Source organism: Melanerpes formicivorus, unplaced genomic scaffold (assembly GCF_026170545.1).
Source record: "Melanerpes formicivorus ecotype bairdi unplaced genomic scaffold, bMelFor1.0.p_v2 SCAF_101, whole genome shotgun sequence".
Taxonomy (NCBI): Eukaryota; Metazoa; Chordata; class Aves; order Piciformes; family Picidae; genus Melanerpes; species Melanerpes formicivorus.
The window spans coordinates 1,663,584-1,687,128 of record NW_027142453.1 but is presented as its reverse complement, the minus strand read 5'-3'; the positions used below and the strand labels follow the sequence as shown (position 1 = coordinate 1,687,128).

The 23,545-nt window shown below is 46.1% G+C and overlaps 1 protein-coding gene across 1 annotated transcript in view; it reads left to right on the top strand.

Annotated features, from left to right (window-relative positions):
• The window catches only part of EPSTI1 (epithelial stromal interaction 1), a 72,816-nt gene extending 57,649 nt beyond the window's left edge, over nucleotides 1–15,167 (top strand). The window contains 2 exon segments of the mRNA XM_068166499.1: nucleotides 8,661–8,693; nucleotides 12,821–15,167. Coding sequence (XP_068022600.1) covers nucleotides 8,661–8,681 — 21 coding nt within the window. The 3' untranslated portion in view covers nucleotides 8,682–8,693; nucleotides 12,821–15,167.
• Nucleotides 15,168–23,545: the final 8,378 nt, after the last annotated feature.

Below are 23,545 nucleotides of genomic sequence, written 5' to 3'. Positions count from 1 at the left end.
ATAGGATAGGATGGAATGGAATGGAATGGAATGGAATGGAATGGAATGGAATGGAATGGAATGGAATGGGATAGAATGGGATAGAATAGACTAGACTAGACTAGACTAGACTAGAATAGAATAGAATAGAATAGAATAGAATAGAATAGCATTAACCAGGTTGGAAAAGACCTTTGAGATCAAGTCCAACCTATCACCCAACACTGTCCAATCAACTGAACCATGGCACCAAGAACCTCATCCAATCTCTTCTTAAACACCTCCAGTGATGGTGACTCCACCACCTCCCTGGGCAGCCCATTCCCATGGCCATCTCTCTTTCTGTGAAGAACTTTTTCCTAACATCCAGCCTAAACCTCCCCTGGTGCAGCTTGAGACTGTGTCCTCTTGTTCTGGGGCTGATTGCCTGGGAGAAGAGACCAGCCCCTACCTGGCTACAACCTCCCTTCAGGGAGTTGTAGAGAGCAAGAAGGTCTCCCCTGAGCCTCCTCTTCTCCAGGCTGAGCAACCCCAGCTCCCTCAGCCTCTCCTCACAGGGCTGTGCTCCAAACCCTTCCCCAGCTTTGTTGCCCTTCTCTGGACACATTCTAGCAACTCAACATCTTTCCTAAACTGAGGGGCCCAGAACTGGACACAGGACTCAAGGTGTGGCCTAACCAGTGCTGAGGACAGGGGCACAATGACTTCCCTCTTCCTGATGGCCACACTATTCCTGATGCAGGCCAGGATGCCATTGGCCTTCTTGGCCCCCTGGGCACACTGCTGGCTCATGATCAGCATGACTTGGGTTCAAGCATCTCAAAAGTTGAAGAATGATTAAGAAGCAGATATTCTTGCTTCTGGAGTTTTCCATGTACCAGACATGGGAAAAGAGTGTCTTAATAACTACAAGGTTTGGTCAAGCCCTGGAACACAACAGAGGGCTCAGGAGCTTTGGACTGAGGTCGTCTTTGTGCCTAGTAGTTCTCTTGGTCTTGCTGAGACCAAGCAGGCAGAACTTGCTAGCTCAACATTGTATAAGGTCTGTGGGCAGCTGCTTGGAGAACCAGTTTGTGAGAGGCAGTACTGGTTAGGCTTGTATCACATGCCAAGCAATACAGAAGCTTTTGGAAGCCAAAGTACAGATATCCAGGCTAATAAAATACTGTGAGTAACAGAGCACTCAGTGTGGCAGGCCTGAGCCATCTCCTGAGGCATGGCATGGCTGCAGATGGCAGAATTAGAGACTTCAGTTAGGACAGAACTGGCTGATGACTAGAAGGGACAATAGGAAAAGTTGGCTGGATGGGGTCTGGTTAACAGAGGCAGCAAGTGCAGGAATCAGTGTTTTTATTTCACTTTAGGTCCTTCCATCCCAGTTTGTAAACCTTTTCCTGATAAAAGGAAATTGTGTAGCACAGCTGAGATCCCCAATATTTAAGCTTGAGATTTAAACTTGAGCACCTCCATCAGAGTGCATGCTGTCATCACTGAAAACACGGCCATTGTCTGCAGGAGGAGCAGAATCCTGCCTTCAGCCAGATACCATATGTCCTCTTCCACAGGGCAGGTGTTGGTACTGCTAAATGAATGCACACAGCCCAGGGACAGTTTTAACAACAGGCAGCTCTGTGATGTATGGTTTTGTATGCAGCCAATCTATGCTTTTAAAAAGTATACATATAATCAAAGAATGCCTCAACAGAAATACAATAAAACCCTATGAGCAGGAAGGATGCATTTCCTACTCTGATGTTTACTCAATGGCTCCCAAGGAGCCTGCCTTCTGTTAGGCAATGCTAGATTATCCATTTTTTGCCTTTATGCTATGAAGTGAGATTAGAAGACTAAACAAAGCAGGGAAAGAAGAAGCTGTGAAAGGGTATGTCCTCATGGAAAGGAATGAAACATACCTAACAAACACCAGAAAGAAAAATACCTCACAAAAGATAGGCTGAAGGCTGCAACCTCAGTGTCTTTGATTACACCACGGTTCTTCTCCCTTATCCCTTGGGATTTGAAGCAAAAAGAACAGCCCCAGCTGGGGCTTGCAAGTCATGTGGTCTGCAGCAGAGTGTCTTACATTAGCAGTGAGCTAACTGGAGAAGATCAGACTATAGACTAAGATTAAAAGAAATGTAAAGGGTTCCCAAAGCTAAGACCAGCAGGTGATTTTTGAGCCTGCTCTGTCTATGCAGCGACACAGAATAGTTGTTATTTTTCCCACTTCTTTTCCTGTTTGAACTCTTTGCAGTCATAACAGATCCACACTTAACAGAAATTGAACCATGTTGTAGGTAATGTTGGCAGCCAGTCACTAGTGGTATCCCACAGTATCACAGTATAACTTAGGTTGGAAAGGACCTCGAGGATTATCGAGTCCAACCTATCAACACAGACCCCATGACTAGACCATGGCATCAAGTGCCACGTCCAATCTCCTCTTGGACGCCTCCAGGGATGATGACTCAACCCGTTCCAATGACGAATGACTCGCTCGGTGAAGAACTTCCTCCTCACCCCGAGTCTAGACCTCCCCTGGCGCAGCTTGAGACTGTGTCCCCTTGTTCTGGTGCTGGTTGCCTGGGAGAAGAGACCAACCCCTTCCCGGCCACAACCACCCCTCAGGTAGTTGTAGATCAGGGATCAGTCTTGGGCTCCATGCTCTTTAATATCTTTATAGATGACGTGGATGAGGGGATTGAGTCCATCATCAGTAAGTTTGCAGTCAACACCAAGCTGGGGGCAGGCGTTGATCTGTTAGAGGGTAGGAGAGCTCTGCAGAGGGACCTCGACAGGCTGGACAGATGGGCAGAGTCCAAGGGCATGAGAGTGATCACATCCAAGTGCCAGGTTCTGCACATTGGCCACAACAACCACATGCAGTGCTACAGGCTGGGGTCAGAGTGGCTGGAGAGCAGCCAGGCTGAAAGGGACCTGGGGGTGCTGGTTGATGGTAAGATGAACATGAGCCTGCAGTGTGCCCAGGTGGCCAGGAGGGCCAATGGCATCCTGGCCTGCATTAAGAACAGTGTGGCCAGCAGGAGCAGGGAGGTCATTCTGCCCCTGTACACTGCACTGGTTAGGCTAAACCTTGAGTCCTGTGTCCAGTTCTGGGCTCCTCAGTTTAGGAATGATTTTGAGTTGCTGGAATGTGTCCAGAGAAGGGCAACAAAGCTGGGGAGAAGTTTGGAGCACAGCCCTGTGAGGAGAGGCTGAAGGACCTGAGGAGTCTCAGGGGAGACCTTCTTGCTGTCTATAACTCCCTGCCGGGAGGCTGTAGCCAGGTGGGGTTGGTCTCCTCTCCTAGACAACCAGCACCAGAACAAGAGGACACAGTCTCAATCCACGCCAGGGGAAGTTTAAACTTGATATGAGGGGAAAGTTATTCACAGAGAGAGTCTTTAGGCATTGGAATGTGCTGCCCAGGGAGGTGGTGGAATCACCAACCCTGGAGGTGTTCAAGAGCGAAGTGGATGTGGCACTTGGTGCCATGGTCTAGTAGGCATGAGGTACTGGGTGACAGGTTGGAGTTGATGATCTTTGAGGTCTTTTCCAACCATATTGATTCTATGATTCTATGATTCTGGGGGCTAAGGAGTCAAAAAGGGGACATGGATATCACAGAGGACTGAGAGAGGAGGGCAAGAAGGTGATTTTATTGTGTGAGTAAGGGGAAGGGAGAGCATCTGAATTGTCCAGTTGTCCCCTCACTGACAGGAAACCATTTCTCACTAATTCTTCTGCCCTGCAGACATCTTGTGTCTGCCTAAGAATATTTATTAGCTGTTATTTTAACAAGGATATTCATGAAAGTAATCTTTTCTCCCTTTTTGGTTATAAATGCCACAGCACTCTCTGGGTGATTGTGTGGTTTCCTTTCTTAATGGGAAGACAAATTAATGAATTTCCACTTCTGACTGTGAGCTACTGCACCCATGAGACAACATCAAGACTTGTTGTATGCTACCAAGAATGTTTTGATGTCCTTTGCACTGCCTTGCCTCTAACACAAGCACAAACCTTTTAGGTTAGAGGGCAAAAGACTAACATCAAAGTTTAGTCAATGAGATTTAATCCTTACTCAGCAGGGACCTATGGCTGTGACAGAATCTGTTCACTGTAGTGGCACAAATTATCAGTTAAATTCCAATATTAAAACACTTTTTTTGTTTCCTTTTAACTAAACTATGACTTTATAACAGTTGCACACTGCTATACTCACTCCTTCATGAGATTTTCCTCTGTACAAGTACGGAGGGATGTGCAGAGGCCAAGTGCTAACTCACAGCAAGCCTGTAACAGACCTTTGGTTATTTTTAACGTGGAAATGGAGCAGTGTTGAGAACCCTTTTGGCTATTCTGTTAGAATCATAGAATCATAGAATCAATGAGGTTGGCAAAGACCTCAGAGATCATCAAGTCCAACCTGTCACCCAAGACCTCATGGCTAACTAAACCATGGCTTCAAGTGCCACCTCCAATCCCCTCTTGAACACCTCCAGGGATGGTGACTCCACCACCTCCCTGGGCAGCACATTCCAATGGGCAATCACTCTTTCAGGGAAGAATTTTCTCCTCTCCTCGGGCCTAAGCCTCCCCTGGCACAGCTTGAGATTGTGTCCTCTTGTTCTGCTGCTGGTTGCCTGGGAGAAGACACCAACCCCCACCTGCCTACCACCTCCCTTCACGTAGTTGTAGACAGCAAGAAGGTCTCCCCTGAGCCTCCTCCTCTCCAGGCTAAGCAACCCCACCTCCCTCAGTCTCTCCTCATAGGGCTTGTGCTCCAAACCCCTCCCCAGCTTCATTGCCCTTAACTGGACACGTTCAAGAGTCCAGAACTGGACACAGGACTCAAGGTGTGGCCTAACCAGTGCTGAGTACAGGGGCACAATGACTTCCCTGCTCCTGCTGGCCACACTGTTCCTGATGCAGGCCAGGATGCCATTGGTCTTCTTGGCCACCTGGGCACACTGCTGACTCATGTTCAGCCTACTGTCAACCAGTACCCCCAGGACCCTTTCTGCCTGGCTGCTCTCCAACCATTCTGACCCCAGCTTGAAGCACTCCATGGGGTTGTTGTGGCCAAAGTGCAGCACCCAACCTGTTTGACTCTGCCTATCTGTCCAGCCTGTCAAGGTCCCTCTGCAGAGCCCTTCTATTCTCTAACAGATCAATATCTGCTCCCAATTTGGTGTCTTCTGCAAATTTACAGATCATGAACTCAGTGCCCTCATCCAGATCATTGATAAAGGTATTGAACAAGATGGGGCCCAGCACTTATCCCTGAGGGACAGCACTAGTGACTGGCTGCCAGCTGGATGTGACACCATTCACCACCACTCTCTGGGCTCAGCCCTCCAGCCAGTTCCTAACCCAGCACAGAGTGCTGCTGTCCAAGACACAAACTGCCAGCTTGGCCAGGAGTTTGCTGTGGGGGATGGTGTCAAAGGCCTTGCTGAAGTCCAGGTAGACTAATGAGAGCAGGCCATATGGTGAACACATGAAATTTATATGTCTACTCTTCTTAATGGAATACTGGCTTTCTTGCTGACGCTCTCTGAGCTACTGCAAACACCCAGAATCCAGAAGGCAAAGTGACATATACCTTCCCATTTCTATTACAGCTGTTGTCACGCATAAGACTGAGGAATGCTGCCTCAGCTGCTGACTCTGCTCTTTCAGTGGATGCATAATGCTGGATATTTGTTGTGGGAAGAAACCATGCCCTGAATACACAGGTGCAGTGTGACAGAAAACCCCATTCTCTTCCTTCCCTGTAGACAGAGTGGGAACGTGATGGATGCTGGTTAAAATCTGCTTTGAGGAAACTATGATTTATGGATAAAACTTTGTTGAGCAGTCACAGTTTGTGGGCTAGCACCTGGTTTAGTTCACGGGAATGCCACTGTGGGAGTCTCACACAGCACTTAATTTATGCTATTTGCTGCCAGTTTGAGAGGGAGCATGTCTTGAAATTTACTGTTGCACAGCAAAGAACCATAGCTCAAAGGCCCCAAAAGCTCCAGGGAGCTAGGTGCCACACTTTCCCCTACACAATCAGTTTGTAATGCAGACTTTTATCAACTTCTGGATTGGTAAAATTGCACTGAGAAATGCTAGTTTCCATACCCAAAGAATAAGCTTTTATTTAACATGGGAATATTGAAAAGAGATTATTTATTTAAGACGGTTCCAGAGTGCAATCCACAATGGTTATGTTCCTCCTGATGAAGAATATGGTTTACTAACTTAGATTTAACCTGTTTAGTGTCTGTACAGTTTGAGTTGGAAAGATTGCTAAATGGTTTTTCCCAAGCTAGTTGCTTGAGTTTTGTTTGGGTTTAATTGCAGGCAATGTACTTGTCTTTCCTGGAAGAAGGTTGAGTACTGCATCCATGTCTGGAGCACTCAGTATAGGAAGGACATGGACCTGATGGAGCAGGTCCAGAGGGGGGTCACAAAAATGATCAGTGGGTTGGAGCACCTCTACTGTGAGGACAGGCTGAGGGAGCTGGGGTTGTTCAGCCTGGAGAAAAGGAGGCTCCAAGGAGACCTAATGGCAGCCTTCCATTACCTGAAGGAGGCCTAAATAAAAGATGGAGAGAGACTGTTTACAAAGGCCTGTGGTGATAAGACAAGGGGCAATGGCTTCAAACTGGAAATGATCAGATTTAGATTGGATGTTAGGCACAGGTTATTTACTGTGAAGGTGGTGGAATGCTGGAACAGGTTGCCCAGGGTGGTGGTTAGGGCCCCATCCCTGGAGATATTCACAGTGGAGCTCTCAAGGTGCATCAGGGGAAGTTTAGGCTGGAGGTGAGGAGAGAGTTCTTCACAGAGAGAGTTGTTAGCCATTGGAATGTGCTGCCCAGGGAGGTGGTGGAGTCACCATCCATGGAAGTGTTCAAGAGGGGACTGGATGTGGCACTTGGTGCCATGCTTTAGTAGTCATGAAGTCCTGGGTGACAGGTTGGACTCGATGATCTCTGAGGTCTCTTCCAACCTTATTGGTTCTATGATTCTGTGACAGGGTGCTGGGCTGCATGATCCAGTTGAGGATGCTCCTGTTTATTGCAGAGAGGTTGGACTAGATGGCCTTCAGAGGTCCCTTCCATCCCAGACCATTCTATGAAAAGAAATAAACTACTTAGCAGAAGTATTGGCATTGATAGAGGAACCTCAGATGAGTAGGTCCAAGCATGCTGCAGCTGAGTTTAATGATTTTCCTCTGACAAGGCACTTAAACAGCATATGCAGATGTGTTCTGCCTGGCTTGACTTTGAGCTCTATAACACTTCCCTTTGAAAATCCTATCCTAAAAGAGAATAGTGGGAGTCAGAGGAGGAACAGAAGAAACTTTTCACTCTTTCAAATTGCATGAGATCAAGAAAGGATTGAGGCATCTGAGGATATTTGGAACACTTCAAGATTGATTTTTTTTCCCAGCAAAAGCAAGATATGTTTATCTCCTGAGCTGATACATCCTGCTATTCATAGGGAGTTCAGCTCACACTGAAGAAATATTTATTGCCAGACCTGGGATTCTGCAAATGGGTTTGCTTGTTATTTCAAGTGGACTTTCAAAAGACAGGAAAGAGCACCAAGTAATCAATAAAGCTCCACACAGAAAGATAACTACAATTCCTTGTATGTGATGTCACTAGTGGCGTCCCCCAGGGATCAGTGCTGGGCCCCATGCTCTTTAATATCTTTGTTGATGATATGGATGAGGAGATTGAGACAGTCATCAGCAAATTTGCAGATGACACCAAGTTAGGAGCAGGTGTTGATTTGTTAGAGGGCAGAAGGGCTCTGCAGAGGGACCTTGACAGGCTGGACAGATGGGCAGAGACCAACAGGATGGCATTGAACAAATCCAAGTGCAGGATGCTGCACTTTAGTCTCAACAACCCCATGCAGAGCTACAGGCTGGGGTCAGAGTGGCTGGAGAGCTGCCAAACATAAAGGGACCCGGGGGTGCTGATTGAGAGTCACCTAAACATGAGCCTGCAGTGTGCCCAGGTGGCCAAGATGGGAAATGGCATCCTGGCCTGCATCAAGAATAGTGTGGCTAGCAGAAGCAGGGAAGTCATTGTATCCCTGTATTCTGCACTGACTAGGCCACACCTTGAGTCCTGTGTCCAGTTCTGGGTCCCTCAGTTTGAGAAGGACATTGAGACTCTTGAACATGTCCAGAGAAGGGCAACGAGGCTGGGGAGATTCCTTGAGTATATGCCCTGTGAGGAGAGGCTGAGGGAGCTGGGGTTGCTTAGCCTGGAGAAGAGGAGGCTCTAGGGAGACCTTATTGCTGTCTACAACTCCCTGAAAGTAGGTTGTAGGCTGGTGGGTGTTGGTCTCTTCTCCCAGGCAACCAGCACCAGAACAAGAGGACACAGTCTCAAGCTGCACCAGGGGAAATTTAGGCTGGAGGTGAGGAGAAAGTTCTTCACTGAGAGAGTCGTTTGCCATTGGGATGTGTTGCTCAGGGAGGTGGTGGAGTCACCATCACTGGAGGTGTTCAAGAGGGGATTGGACGTGGCACTTTGTGCCATGGTTTAGTCATGACTCTGCTGGACTTCATGATCTTTGAGGTCTCTTCCAGCCTTGGTGATTCTGTGATTGTTCTGTGTATTGGACTGTACTAATGCATTCTTTTATATAAATTTTCTTTTAATCAGGAGTCAAACTACCTGGAATAAAGGACAACAAAGGTAAGAATAATCCATTCCTTCCTTCCTTCCTTTTAGTATGAATGCCAGTTGGTACTATGGCTTTGTATTTGACATTTCAGTGGGGCAGATTATATGGTTGAAGGAGATCTTAATATAAATGCTTTCCAGCCCTGTGTCTGGAGTCATGCAATGGCAAATACCTATTTTGAAACATGGTCTTTGTAAAGAGCTGCAGAATGTGTATTTCAAGTCAGAGGAAGCGCTGATGGCATAAAACATGTTCGGGAATGGAATGGAATGGAATGGAGTGGAATGGAATGGAATAGAGTGGAACGGAGTGGAGTGGATTGGAATGGAATGGAATGGAATGGAATAGAATAGAATAGAATAGAATAGAATAGAATAGAACAGAACCGAACCGAACCAGGTTGGAAAAGACCTTTGAGATCATTGAGCTCAACCTACCACCCAACCTTGGCACCAAGTGACCCATCCAGCCTCTTCTTGAACACCTCCAATGATGATGACTCCACCACCTCCCTGGGCCACACATTCCAATGGCCAATCACTCTTTCTATGAGGAACTTCTTCCTAACATCCAGCCTAAACCTCCCTGCAACAGCTTGAGACTGTATCCTCTTGTTCTGTGGGTGGTTGCCTGGGAGAAGAGACCAACCCCCACCTGGCTACAGCCTCCCTTCAGGGAGTTGTAGACAGCAAAAAGGTCTCCTCTGAGCCTCCTCTTCTCCAGGCTAAGCAATCCCAGCTCCCTCAGCCTCTCCTCGTAGGGCTGTGCTCCAAACCCCTCCCCAGCTTTGTTGCCCTTCTCTGGACACATTCCAGCAACTCAATATCTTTCCTAAACTGAGGGGTCCAGAACTGAACACAGGACTCAAGGTGTGGCCTAAGCAGTGCTGAGTCCAGGGGCAGAATAACTTCCCTGCTCCTGCTGGCCACACTGTTCCTTATGCAGACCAGGAGTCCCTTGGCCTTCTTGGCCCCCTGGGCACGCTGCTGGCTTATGTTCAGCATACTGTCAAGCAGTACCCCCAGGTTCCTTTCTGCCTGGCTGCTCTCCAACCACTCTGTCCCCAGCCTGTAGATATTATTATAACTTCTGCAGCCACTAATACCTTCCTTTTCTAAGACCTCAAAGCCTGGGATAATTACATCCTGCAAGAGGCATTACAATTTATGGAAAAGAAAAAGTGTCATGTTCCCTTATTAAAAATTAAATAAGACTTTCATAAGCAGCTGCTTCAAATCTGCATGAATAATGACAACTAGAAACTAGTCTCTGCAGATTGCCCAAGAAGAGGGTGTGAGGCTGAAGGCAGGGCATGAAGAAAAATCACAATGATAAGACAGTGCTTTCTTGAAGCTTTTTCAGGGTCATATGGCCTAGGCCAGATAAAATGAGCATTTCTCCAATATCCTTTGACAAGAGGGAGAAAACAGAATTAAAAATTACAGTTTGCAGCAAAACCAAAAATCAAAGGCAACTTTTCTAGGATTAAGTCCACTGGAAAATCATGTCTCCCTTTAATTCCAACAGGTTTTAGCTTTTAATTACGCAAAGCTTCCATGAAGGGATTTCTATCTTTTTGTAAATTCAATTCACAACATGTGCTAATTATCTACAGACATATTAATAACTCTTTGAACAATATATTAATGTAACAAGCTGAAATGTGGTTTTGAAACAATAGGAAAACAAGGCTTGAAAAAGTAGAATGGAATTGAATGGAATGGAATGGAATGGAATGGAATGGAATGGAATGGAATGGAACAGAATGGAACGGAATGGAACGGAATGGAATGGAATGGAATGGAATGGAATGGAATGGAATGGAATGGAATGGAATGGAATGGAATGGAATGGAATGGAATAGAGTAGAATGGAATAGAGTAGAATGGAATAGAATAGAATAGAATAGAATAGAATAGAATAGAATAGAATAGAATAGAATAGAATAGAATAGATTGAATTAAGCAGGTTGGAAAAGACTTTTGAGAACATTAAGTCCAACCTATCATCCAACACCATCTAATCAACTAAACTATGGCACCAAGTGCCCCATCCAGTCTCTTCCTAAACACCTCCAGTGATGGTGACTCCACCACTTCCCTGGGCAGCACATTCCAATGGCCAATCTCTCTTTCTGAGAAGAACTTCTTCCTGACATCCAGCCTAAACCTCCCCTGGCACACCTTGAGATTGTGTCCTCTTGTTCTGTTGGTGTTTGGCTGGGAGAAGCAACTAACCCCCACCTGGCTACAACGTCCCTTAAGGTAGTTGTAGAGAGCAATAAGGTCTCCCCTGAGCCTCCTCTTCTCCACGCTAAGCAACCCCAGCTCCCTCAGCCTCTCCTCACAGGGCTTGTGTTCCAAACCCCTCCCCAGCTTTGTTGCCCTTCTCTGGACACCTTCCAGCAACTCAACAACTTTCCTAAACTGAGGAGTCCAGAACTGGACACAGGACTCAAGGTGTGGCCTAACCAGTGCAGCGTACAGGGGCAGAATGACCTCCCTGCTACTGCTGGTCATACTGTTCCTGATCCAGGCCAGGATGTCATTGGCCCTCTTGGTCACCTGCACACACTGCTGGCTCATGTTCAGCCTACCATTGACCAGTACCCCCAGATCCCTCTCTCCCTGGCCATTCTCCAGCCACTCTGACCCCAGCCTGTAGCTCTGCATGGGGCTGCTGTGGCCAATATGCAGAACCCGGCACTTAGATGTGTTCAATCTCATGCCCTTGGACTCTGCCCATCTGTCCAGCCTGTCGAGGTCCCTCTGCAGAGCCTCTCTTTCCTCCAGCAGATGAACTCCTGCACCCTGCTTGGTGCCATGTGTAAATTTACTGATGATGGACTCAATGCCCTCACCCAGATCATCAATAAAGATGAAGAACGTTGCAGAAGAATCTCAGCATTTGTGGAAGAAGGGTTGAAAGAAAGGGGCTTTTTAAACTCTAAAAGTCTTTTAAAGATTTCTCTTTATAAAATCCCAGCTCTCAAAAAAAAATAAAAGAAAATAGAAAAGAGAAAAAAAATAAAGGAGTTATGTCAAAGCCATCTCCTAAGGCAAGAATAATGTGAGTCAGTACTTGAACTCGCTTCAAAAGTCTCCAAGCCTAGAAGAAAAGGGCCTGTACAAATCTTTATATTGAAACTGGGAATTAGGGTAGGGAATCCCTTTCAGCAAAGAACACAGGTGCAGTGAGCCTTATGAAAAATTCATTTGAAGACAGAGGGCTTGGTTTCTCTGGTTAAAGAGAAGTGTTTAACTGAGAGCATCCATTGATACCAAGAGTCTCCCTTTGTGCTCATGGGAAATTGTAGGAAGAAGATGGCTAACAAAGTCATCCTCCTTCACTTGGAACCACCTTCTACATGCTCAGGGACCTTAACAGGCTGGACAGATGGGCAGAGTCCAAGGGCATGAGATTGAACACATCTAAGTGCCGGCTTCTACACATTGGCCACAATAACCCCACGCAGTGCTTGGTCGCCCTTCTCTGGACACGATCCAGCAACTAAACTTCTTTCCTAAACTGAGGGGCCCAGAACTGGACACTCTGGAGGTGTTCAAAAAGGGATTAGATGTGGCACTTGAAGCCAAGGTTTAGTTAGCCATGAGGTGTTGGATGACAGGTTGGACTTAGTGACCTCTGAGGTCTTTTCCAACCTTAGTGATTCTATGATGTGTGCTTACTTCCAGCTGTGTTTCCAGCCCAAAACACCTCAGTGACTTGAACTGGAGAAACAGGAAGAGGGATTTGTTTTGTGATGGGTAGGAGGAGTGTTGCTGCTTTGCTTTTGTGCAGATGTTGTGGAACTGTTTTACTGTCGTATTCGACAGCAAACACTCAGGAAGAAATGTGTGTATTGTAGACAGAGCCTTTAAAAATACATCCTTAGGAAAAAAAAAAAAAACCAACCCGACACTTAAAAGAAATAAAACTTGAAATAAGACTGAAATTTATTCTATCTCACCCACCTCTTTCCTGGTATGAAAGGCCCGTTTTTCACTTTGCCTGTTTTACCTCAGAAACTTGTGTTACATGAGTGGGGGAAAACTACCACAAGAATAGCTTTATTGCCTTGCTTTTCTTTGCCCCTCTAGTCTAATGGAATTTAATCTATGTCCCCCTGTTTTTGCAGACAACAACATTGAAAGGCTTTCCAGAAGTCAGAGATGACTACGAAATTTCTGAAGGAAAAGGAGCGGCTATGGTGGAATGGAATGGAATGGAATGGAATGGAATGGAATGGAATGGAATGGAATGGAATGGAATGGAATAGAATAGAATAGAATAGAATAGAATAGAATAGAATAGAATAGAATAGAATAGAATAGAATAGAATAGAATAGAATAGAATAGAATAGAATAGAATTAACCAGGTTGGAAAAGACCTTTGAGATCACCAAGTCCAACCTATCACCCAACACCATCTAATCAACTGAACCATGGCACCAAGCATCCCATCCAGTCTCTTTTTAAACACCTCCAGAGATGGCGACTCTGCCACCTCCCTGGGCAGCACATTCCAATGGCCAATCTCTCTTTCTGGGAAGAACTTCTTCCTAACATCCAGCCTAAGCATCCCCTGACATAGCTTGAGACTGTGTCCTCTTGTTCTGCTGCTGGTTGCCTGGGAAAAGAGGCCAGCCCCCACCTGGCTACAACCTCCCTTCAGTTAGTTGTGGAGAGCATGAAGGTCTCCTGTGAGCCTCCTCTTCTCCAGGCTAAACAACCCCAGCTCCCTCAGCCTCTCCTTACCGTGCTTGTGCTCCAAACCCCTCAGTCCAACCTATCACCCAATGCCATCTAATCAATTAAACTATGCACTAAATGCCCCATCCAGTGTCTTCCAATGGCAAATCACTCTCTGTGTGAAGAATTCTTCCTAACATCCAGCCTAAACCTCCCCTGCAAGCTTGAGACTGTGTCCTCTTGTTGTGTTGGTGGTTGCTTGGGAGAAGAGACCAACCCCCATCTGGCTGCAACCTCCCTTCAGATAGCCCTTTCAGCCTCTCCTCACAGGGCTGTGCTCCAAACCCCTCCCCAGCTTTGTTGCCCATCTCTGGACACATTCCAGCAACTCAACATCTTTCCATGTCAACATCTTTTTCACTTTGCTGTGTTAATTTTCCTCTCTGGGACTCTCTGCAGTTACCTTTGGCTGTCTTTGCCTCAAAGAACTACTTAAAGCTCTCATACTACTAACTAGCAGATGTTAATAGGAAATGTGGGAGATCTTAGTAATGCTCTGTGGTTTAGCCTTTTCTTTAAGTATCTGACACTGGGAAAATTCCTTGGGAAGTCTTTTGCATACCTGCACAATGGCACTGCATTGCAAGTGGTACTTGATTTTGCTACTGGACTGCTGCTTTGGAAATTAACTTCACACCCCCCCTTCAAGAACTCCTTCACTCAGCCTTCTTTGATAGATAACAAGGCTGAGGCTAAATGTCTGTAGAGTGGAATATACGTACCTCTATATTAAAGACAATGTTCTTACTTTAATGAGACTCCTGTACAATGGTCTAATCAAACTAAGACTTGTAGGTGGCCTTTTTGACATAGTAATCCTGCAGCCTGCCTGCACTTGGTGTACAATACCCCTAGACCCTGCTGACAACGACTGAGTGGGGGGACAAGTCACTATGGTCACTGACAGGTTAAAATTCACTGTGATCCTGCTGCTGTGTTTCTTTATCCAAAGAAAAAGAAGAACTTTTATTCACATACTACTTTCACATTCAGGAACAGTGATGGCAAGTCACCTTGAATAACCTCTTCCATTAAGCTTGTCTACTTTCTTCAAAGATGAAACTTGATCACAATCTTCAAAGTGCTTCCCTTTATCCAGCATTTCAATCTCTTATATGAAATGCTCTCTACAAACTCTTTCAGACATTAAGTATTCCAGCCCCCTTTAATGGTGAAGTATCTGAATTCTTTCCTCTCCTATCTTTCTGAACAGAACAAACAGACCCATATGAACAGTGGCCCAAGAAGTATCTTTGAGAACCATGGTCTGCAATGGAGATGATAAGAAGTTAACATGCATCCACAAATTGATGTTGGCAGGATGGCTGGAAAACAGTGTTCTTATCCTGGTGAAAAGCTTCCAGTATCTCAGAATTACCACCTCCACACACACACATCCCACCAAAACTTTCAGCTTGAGTGCAGCAGGGTGTTCTAACATCTTTTTGAAGGGGTTATAATGAAATGAACCTGTGATAGAGTGGGAAAATGGCTTAATATCTGCCAGGAGTTAGGAGCTGATAGATGGGTGTGTTTGCTATCTACCTGTTGCAAGCAACCTTTAATAAATGTTTTACAAATACAGATAGGTTTCTCTACGTTTAGCTTACACCAACTGAATTAACTATCCACTATCCACTAGCATAAAGCCAGTTTTTAATTACTGTGTAACAGTAAATGGAAGTTCAGTTTTTTGCTTTGAAAGTAACAAGAGGACACAGTCTCAAGTTGCACCAGGGGAGGTTTAGGCTCGAGGTGAGGAGAAAGTTCTTCACAGAGAGAGTTGTTAGCCATTGGAATGTGCTGCCCAGGGAGGTGGTGGAGTCACCATCCCTGGAGGTGTTCAAGAGGAGAATGGACATGGCACTTGGTGCCATGGTTTAGTAGCCATGAGGTGTTGGGTGACAGGTTGGACTTGATAGAATAGAATAGAATAGAATAGAATAGAATAGAATAGAATAGAATAGAATAGAATAGAATAGAATAGAATAGAATAGAATAGAATAAACCAGGTTGGAAGAGACCTTCAAGATCATCACGTCCAACCTAGCACCCAACACCACCTAATCAACTAACCCATGGCACCAAGCACCCTGTCAAGTCTCCTCCTGAACACCTCCAGTGACGGCGACTCCACCACCTCCCCGGGCAGCCCATTCCAATGGGCAATCACTCTCTCTGTGTAAAACTTCCTCCTGACCTCCAACCTGAATTTCCCCTGGCGCAGCCTGAGACTGTGTCCTCTTGTTCTGGTGCTGGCTGCCTGGGAGAAGAGACCAACCTCTGCCTGTTTACAACCCCCCTTCAGGTAGTTGTAGAGAGCAGGAAGCTCTCCCCTGAACCTCCTCTTCTCCAAGCTAAACAACTCCAGCTCCCTCAGCCTCTCCTCATAGAACTTGTGCTCCAAACCCCTCACTAACTTCGTTGCCCTTCTCTGGACTCGTTCCAGCAAGTCAACATCCTTCCTAAACTGAGGGGCCCACAACTGGACACAGTACTCGAGGTGTGGCCTAACCAGTGCAGTGTACAGGGGCAGAATGACCTCCCTGCTCCTGCTGGCCACACAGTTCTTGACGCAGGCCAGGATGCCATTGGCCCTCCTGGCCACCTGGGCACACTGCAGGCTCATGTTCATCCATGATCTTTGAGGTCTTTTCCAACCTTATTGATTCTATGATTCTATGATATAATGTGCACTGTGTTAGCAGGGGGGTTGGATTAGGTGATCTCCAGAGGTCCCTTCCAATCCCTGCCATTCTATGATTCTGTGGAGGTCTCCTTGCTATTTCAGAAGCAAACCTTCCAACAGGGAGTGCTATGGAGCTAGAAATTACAAGAGGAAACCCTCTCAATTTTTCATTGCTGAGGCAAATTCATGTTAACAAACTGACTGAACCTTTACGATGAGCTATTCTGAATTCCAATGGAACCTGACAGCAAGATTCCTATGTTTAGGTTTTACAGTCTGCCTAAATCAGACACTAACTTCCTGTGAAGAAATGTAATGTTCATTTAAAGACTTACAAGATTGGTTCTCCATTAGGTACCTGAAAGTTTTTCCAATGGTTTAACTATCCCTGCTTTTAAAAATATCTACCTGACTCCTGGTTCAGATTTGGCAAGTTTTAGTTCTCTGTTATTCATAGAATCATGGAATCAATAAGGTTGGAAAAGAACTCAGAGATCATCAAGTCCAACCTATCACCCAACAATTTATGACTAACTAAACCATGGCTTCAAGTGCCTTGTCCAATCCGCTCTTGAACACTTCCAGGGGTGGTGACTCCACCAGCTCCCTGGACAGCACATTCCAATGGCAAATCACTCTCTCTGTGAAGAACTTTCTCCTCACCTAAGCCTAAACTTCCCCTGGTGCAGCTTGAGACTGTGTCCTCTTGTTCTGGTGCTGGTTGCCTGGGAGAAGAGACCAACCCCCACCTGGCTACAACCTCCCTTCAGGTAGCTGTAGAGAGCAATAAGGTCTCCCCTGAGCCTTCTCTTCTCCAGACTAAACAACCCCAGCTCCATCAGCCTCTCTTCATAGGGCTTGTGTTTTATCTAGCCCAAGAGCTGGATGTTCCTTCTGTGGTCCGTGTCATGACTCTGCTCTCCATCATAGTCTTCCTTAAGGGCTCCCTCTCATAGCACAATCACTTCTTTATACTTCCAGATGTTTATTTTCTGTAGCCCTGCTCCTGGAGTATGGATTTACTGGCATAAATCTCTTTTGCACCCTCTGTTAAGCATTCCTCCTCCTTTCCCATCAGTCATGCTCCTTATTTGTTAAATCCCTCGACTTCACCAGCTGAATTGGATCAGATTCCTGTAATCCATGGATTCTTCTTTAGCATTATTAATTCTTTCATCATCAGACTCTTTCTCTGCTATAGATCTTATTGAGGAACAAATGGACAAAATGCTGAACTGTTTGCTTTTGCAATAATTTCTCTCTCCTTTCTGAGAGCCAGATGTGTATTCCTGACTCCTCCCTATGTTCCCTATTTACACTTACCCTTTTCCATTTTGCTATGGGGATGCACTAGGAAGAGGTGATCCTCCCTTGACTACTCAGCACTAGTGAGACACATCTAGACTGCTGTGTCCAGTGCTGGATTCCTCACTAAAAGAAAGACATGGACATCCTGGAGTGAGTCCAGCAAATGGCCAAGAGGATGATGAAAGGACTGACTGAGAGAGGGACTGCTTAAGCTGGAGAATGTAAGACTCAGAGGGATCTTATCACTTTCAGTAAGTATTAGAAGAGAGGGAGTAAAGGAGATGGAACCATGGTGTCTTGCTGTCTCATAACAAGACAAGAGGCAATAGGCACAACTCAAAATACAGAAACTTCTGTCTAAACCCCTTGCCCCCTTTTTGTCTTTTAGTAATGTAAGGGTGATCAGGCACTGTCACAGGTTGCCCAGAGAGGCTGCTGAGTTCCCATCTTTGGAGATATTCACAGTATCACAGTATCACAGTATAACTTAGGTTGGAAAGGATCTCGAGGATCATCAAGTCCAACCTATCAACACAGACCCCATGACTAGACCATGGCACCAAGTGCCACATCCAATCCCCTCTTGAACACCTCCAGGGACGATGACTCAACCACCTCCCTGGGCAATCCGTTCCAATGACGAATGACTCGCTCGGTGAAGAACTTCCTCCTTACCTCGAGTCTAAACCTCCCCTGGCGCAGCTTGAGACTGTGTCCTCTTGTTCTGGTGCTGGGTGCCTGGGAGAAGAGACCAACCTCTTCCTGGCCACAACCACCCCTCAGGTAGTTGTAGAGGGCAATGAGGTCATTCAGGACAGTCCTCAGCAATCTGCTGTAGCTGACCCTACTCGGAGCAGGGTGATTGGACAAATGACCTCTAAGAATCATATAATCATACAATCAATAAGGCTGGAAAAGACCTGAGATATCATCAAGTCCAAACTATCACCCAACACCTCATGACCAACTAAACCATGGCTTCAAGTGCCACATCCAACCCCTTTTTAAACACCTCCAGGCACAGTGACTCCGCTCCCTCCCTGGATAGCCCATTCTAATGGCCAACAACTCTCCCTGTGAAGAACTTTCTCCTCACCTCGAGCCTAAACCTCCCCATGCACAGTTTGAGACTGTGTCCTCTTGTTGGTGCTGGTTGCCTGGGAGAAGGGACCAACCCCATCTGGCTACAACCTCCCTTCAGGTAGTTGTAGACAGCAAGGTCTTCTCCCCTAAGCCTCCTCTTCTCCAGGATAAACAATCCCAGCTCCCTCAGCCTCTTCTCATAGGGCTTGTGCTCCAGACCTCTCCCCAGCCTCGTTGCCTTTCTCTGGACACGTTCAAGTGTCTCAGTGTCCTTCTTAAATTGAGTGGCCCAGAACTGGACACAAGACTCAAGGTGTGGCCTAACCAGTGCAGAGTCCAGGGGCACAATGACTTCCCTGCTCCTGCTGGCCACACTATTTCTGATGCAGGCCAGGATGCCATTGGCCTTCTTGGCCACCTGGGCACACTGCTGGCTCATGTTCAGCCTGTGAACCCCACCTCTCCTGCAGTGATGTCCTAATCTGTCCACAGCTATTTGAATGTTCTGTAATGGACCTGCATTTTCCACTTCTATTTTACAATCCAAGAAAGACTTATGGTTTCCTCCTGCAGGCACAAGCTAAGGGTTTTTTTTGTGCCCCAAAGAATTTCAACTACTTCCAACTCTTTTCTGTAAAATATATATTGTTGCTTGTTTACAGTAATTCCACACCTTTAACATTAAGCTTTAAAGCAGCAATTCATAGTTTCACAGTTTCATAGTTTCATAGTTTCATTCAGGGTTGGAAGGGACCACAAGGATCATCTAGTTCCAACCCCCCTGCCATGGGCAGGGACACCCCACACTAGATCAGGCTGGACAGAGCCTCATCCAGCCTGCTCTTAAACACCCCCAGGGACGGGGCCTCGACCACCTCCCTGGACAACCCATTCCAGGGTTTCACCACTCTCATGGTGAAGAACCTCCTCCTCACATCCAGCCTGAATCTCCCCACCTCCAGCTTCATTCCATTCCCCCTGGTCCTATCACTACCTGATATCCTGAGAAGTCCTTCCCCAGCCTTCCTGTAGGCCCCCTTCAGATACTGGAAGGCGACAATTAGGTCACCTCGGAGCCTTCTCTTCTGCAGACTGTACAGCCCCAACTCCTTCAGTCTGTCCTCATAGGAGAGGTGCTCCAGCCCTCTGATCATCCTCGTGGCCCTTCTCTGGACACGTTCCAGCACCTCCAGATCCCTCTTGTAATAGGGGCTCCAGAACTGGACACAGTACTCCAGGTGGGGTCAATACCTCAAATTATTCCTTTTTGTCTGCATCTTGGAGTCAACCCTTTCTCTGCAATCTGTTTTATTGTTAGCAACAGCCAACTTCTGACCTCTGCTCAGGATGCCTCTCCTCCAGCTTACTGCTTGCTCTCTTAGTCACCTCTGGGTAGCTCTGCAGGACCCTGGATGTCTTTCAGTGCATCTGAGGTATGAACTGCTTATTTTCCTCCCTTACCTGTGGAGGAGCAACTGTAACTGTCTGGTATTATTTGCAATAAGCATTTTTCCTTCCTCTGGCCTTAAAGAAGTCACTTCAGTCTCAGCAATCATAGGCAGACACTCAGCAGGTCCAGAAAGTGTGCACAGAGGTGAGGCACCTGCTGTGAGGGAGGCTGGGTTGAGATGCAAGCTTGAAGATGAGAGGAAATCCACCTGAGCTGCCTTAGAATCTCATTAAAAGATTTCAAATTTGAAACCTTTCAAGGGATGTCATCTGAACTCTCTCCACTTCACTCTCATTTTAAAGAGGGTGGGATTTTTTTTTCTTTCCAACAGGAATTAATTTTTTATTTCACTTACAGCTCACATCCCATGTTCCTAGATGTTTGATCTTTGTATCTAGCTCTTTAATTAAAGGCAGCAAACCCAGATTTTCCTGCTGCCTGGACCTCTCTCAGGAAACTCTCTCTATCTCACACTCAGTTAGTGCCAACCATAGCCTTTACCAGCAGTTTCTCTTGTCTTGCCTCCTAATCTATGAAGTCCCTTGTGGTGGGTTGGAAGGGTAAGGCCCCTTGTAAAGTAAAGGGAAAGAAAATTGAAGGGAAAGGGAAAAAAAAACTCACAAGCTGAATTAGCAAAGCAGTGGAGCTTTATATTTACAAAGCAATGTAGGGTATGCAGGGGAATATTTACAAATTTACAATATCTACAATATATACAAAGATATACAATAAAGTAACACAGAAATGAGAGTAACCCCCCTTGCCGAGGGGTTCCCCACCTCCGCTCTCCCCTCTCTCCCCCCCTTTCCCCAGAGTAGGTCAGAAAAGGGAGAAAGAGGAAAGAAAGAAGTTAAAAGCAGTTTTGTGTTAATTGGGAAGGAGTTAATACAGGCCTGGTATCTTATGGGCTTCAAGGCCGAAGCCTTGGCAGAAAGCCCAGCACAGAGAGAGCTGCTGCCCAAAGAAGAGGCGGAAGCAAGACTGAAGATAGAAGTGCTGGAATGCCCAGTTCACTCCCAGTTCAGAAGGTGCTTCCTCCCACTTCACCAATGAAATTAGTTTAGATTATTCTTTCCGTTTACCAACTTCCGTCCACCATATTCCCTTTCTTAAGGGGCCAACGTCAACCGGTCACATTCCTGAAACACATTTGGGTAAGAAAACCCCTACAAGAAATGAATAGAATAGAATAGAATAGAATAGAATAGAATAGAATAGAATAGAATAGAATAGGAATGGAATGGAATGGAATGGAATGGAATGGAATGGAATGGAATGGAATGGAATGGAATGGAATGGAATGGAATGGACCAGACCAGACCAGGTTGGAAGAGACCTTTGAGATCATCAAGTCCAACCTATCACCCAACACCATCTATTCTACTAAACCATGGCACTAAGCACCCTATCCAGTCTCTTCCTAAACACCTCCAGTGATGGTGACTCCACCACCTCCCTGGGCAGCACATTCCAATGTCCAATCACTCTCTTTGTGTAGAATTTCTTCCTAACATCCAGCCTAAACTTCCCCTGGTGCAACTTGAGACTGTGTCCTCTTATTGTGGTGCAGGTTGCATGGGAGAAGAGACCAACCTCTGCCCCTCCACAGCCTCCCTTCAGGTGGTTGTAGGGAGCAATAAGGTCTCCGTTGAGCCTTCTCTTCTCTAGGCTAAACAACCCCAGCTCCCTCAGCCTCTCCTCATAGGGCTTGTGTTCCAAGCCCCTCACCAACTTTGTTGCTCTTCTCTGGACACGTTCCAGCAGGTCAACATCTTTCCTAAACTGAAGGGACCAGAATATCCAAAAGAACTGAGTCTCTTTCCCTCTCCAGACCGAGACAACAGCCTATGTTTTTAATTTGAGGGTGAGGTGAAAAGTGATTTCTTTGCAGCATATTCCCAGAGTTGCAACTGTATGAGTAGTCCTGGAGCTTTAAAAAAGAACTGCTTTCAGAAATAAACGCAAGGGCTTTCCACCAGGTTAGAGTACTCCACACTTCATTCTGTCATCTACCTCAAATCATTCTTTCAGGCAAATACAGGGCTCACCCTGTAAAATGCAGACCTTGGTACTCATTGGTATCTATTAGCTGAAATTATATGTTGGTATTTGTGGCAGTCTGAGCTCAAGGGCTGTAGAAGGGTCAGCTGAGATTGGAAGCCCATTGTGTGAGCCCACAGTCCTGTGCATTGCTGTTCACTGAGAGTCCCTGACCTAAAAGGCTTTGTTTATGCGGGCAAGGCAGAGAGCAGAGGCAAAAGAAACATGACAATATAAACAGAGTGATGACTGGCAAACAACAAATGAATTCTCAGATATGCTTGTCAAGGTATTTAATTATTTGAGAGTTCAGTAGAGAGGATTATCTAAACAAAGGAAATAGGGAAGGTGAAGAGGACACCTGGAGTGGAAGGAGGACAGTTAGTGTGGGGCAGAAGAGAGCAGAAGAGCCTGTAGCTGAAGTGAAATGGTTATAGATGAAGTATATTAACAATCAGCCAGCTTAAAAGCTTTTGTGGTCCAAGGAAGATGCCATCTACCTAGAAGTGCCTTTCACCAAGTCCATACAGCTCGAGGGGCAGAAAGAGATTACTCTGGTGACAAAATGCACTGAGAGAAATGGCTCAGGGGACCATGTTGGTGCTAGGTTAGAGCACAATAGCTCTGGAGTGAGATTGCTAGGAGAGGGCTCTGAGTATAGGTAACTGGCATCTTTCTGTTTCTTCCCTTTCTATGGCCTGCAGAGGTGCCTCTGCTGTTGATGTACTTTCACTCCCATCCCAGCTAGGATGCACCTAGGCAAGATCAGGCCTTGAGAAGATAATGCACTATGAGTCTATTGTTTCTAAAAAGCCTTTTCATCCCTGAGCCACCTTGCTTCATGTAGCTGCTGTTTGCCAGGCATCCATTTGAAGGGGATGACAACACCCATAAATACCTAGTACCAGTACTGAGGTTTATGTCACTTGATACACTAGTTCATCCTAAAGGCAATACAGACCACACAGACCTCTAGGATACCTTGAATCTGACAGCATTTCCTATAAATATGTATGGTCAGGTCATAAAGAGGGGTAAATCAGCATAGCCTCAGTGAAATTGGGTCCTTTAAACTGCACATGAATTACATACTTTGATGCAAGCAATCCTGAGCAGCTGAATCTCATGCATTGTGAAGCAGCCACACAGCTGGGCTGGGCAGGCTGGGGGGCATTTGCAGGCACACTATACAGAAGATTGGGCTGGCAACAGATTTAATCCTGGGCATCACCGAATCACAGAATCACCAAGGCTGAAAGAGACCTCAAAGATCATCAAGTCCAACCTGTCACCACAGTCTGCAACCTGTTGCTGTCACAACTCCCTTACACTCCCTAAAAACACCAAATGTGCATGTGCTGCAGGTGCCAAAGCAGCATGGTCATGCATATGGGTAAAGGAGATACTTGGAGATGCTCTGCAAGGTCAGTGATATGTCAGGCCACAGCCTGATCTCAGTTACAGCTACAGCTACAACCTGTGGATGAAGGTAAAGCCAGCTCATTGTGTTTAATTGAAAAAGGACATTAACCACAGAAGTG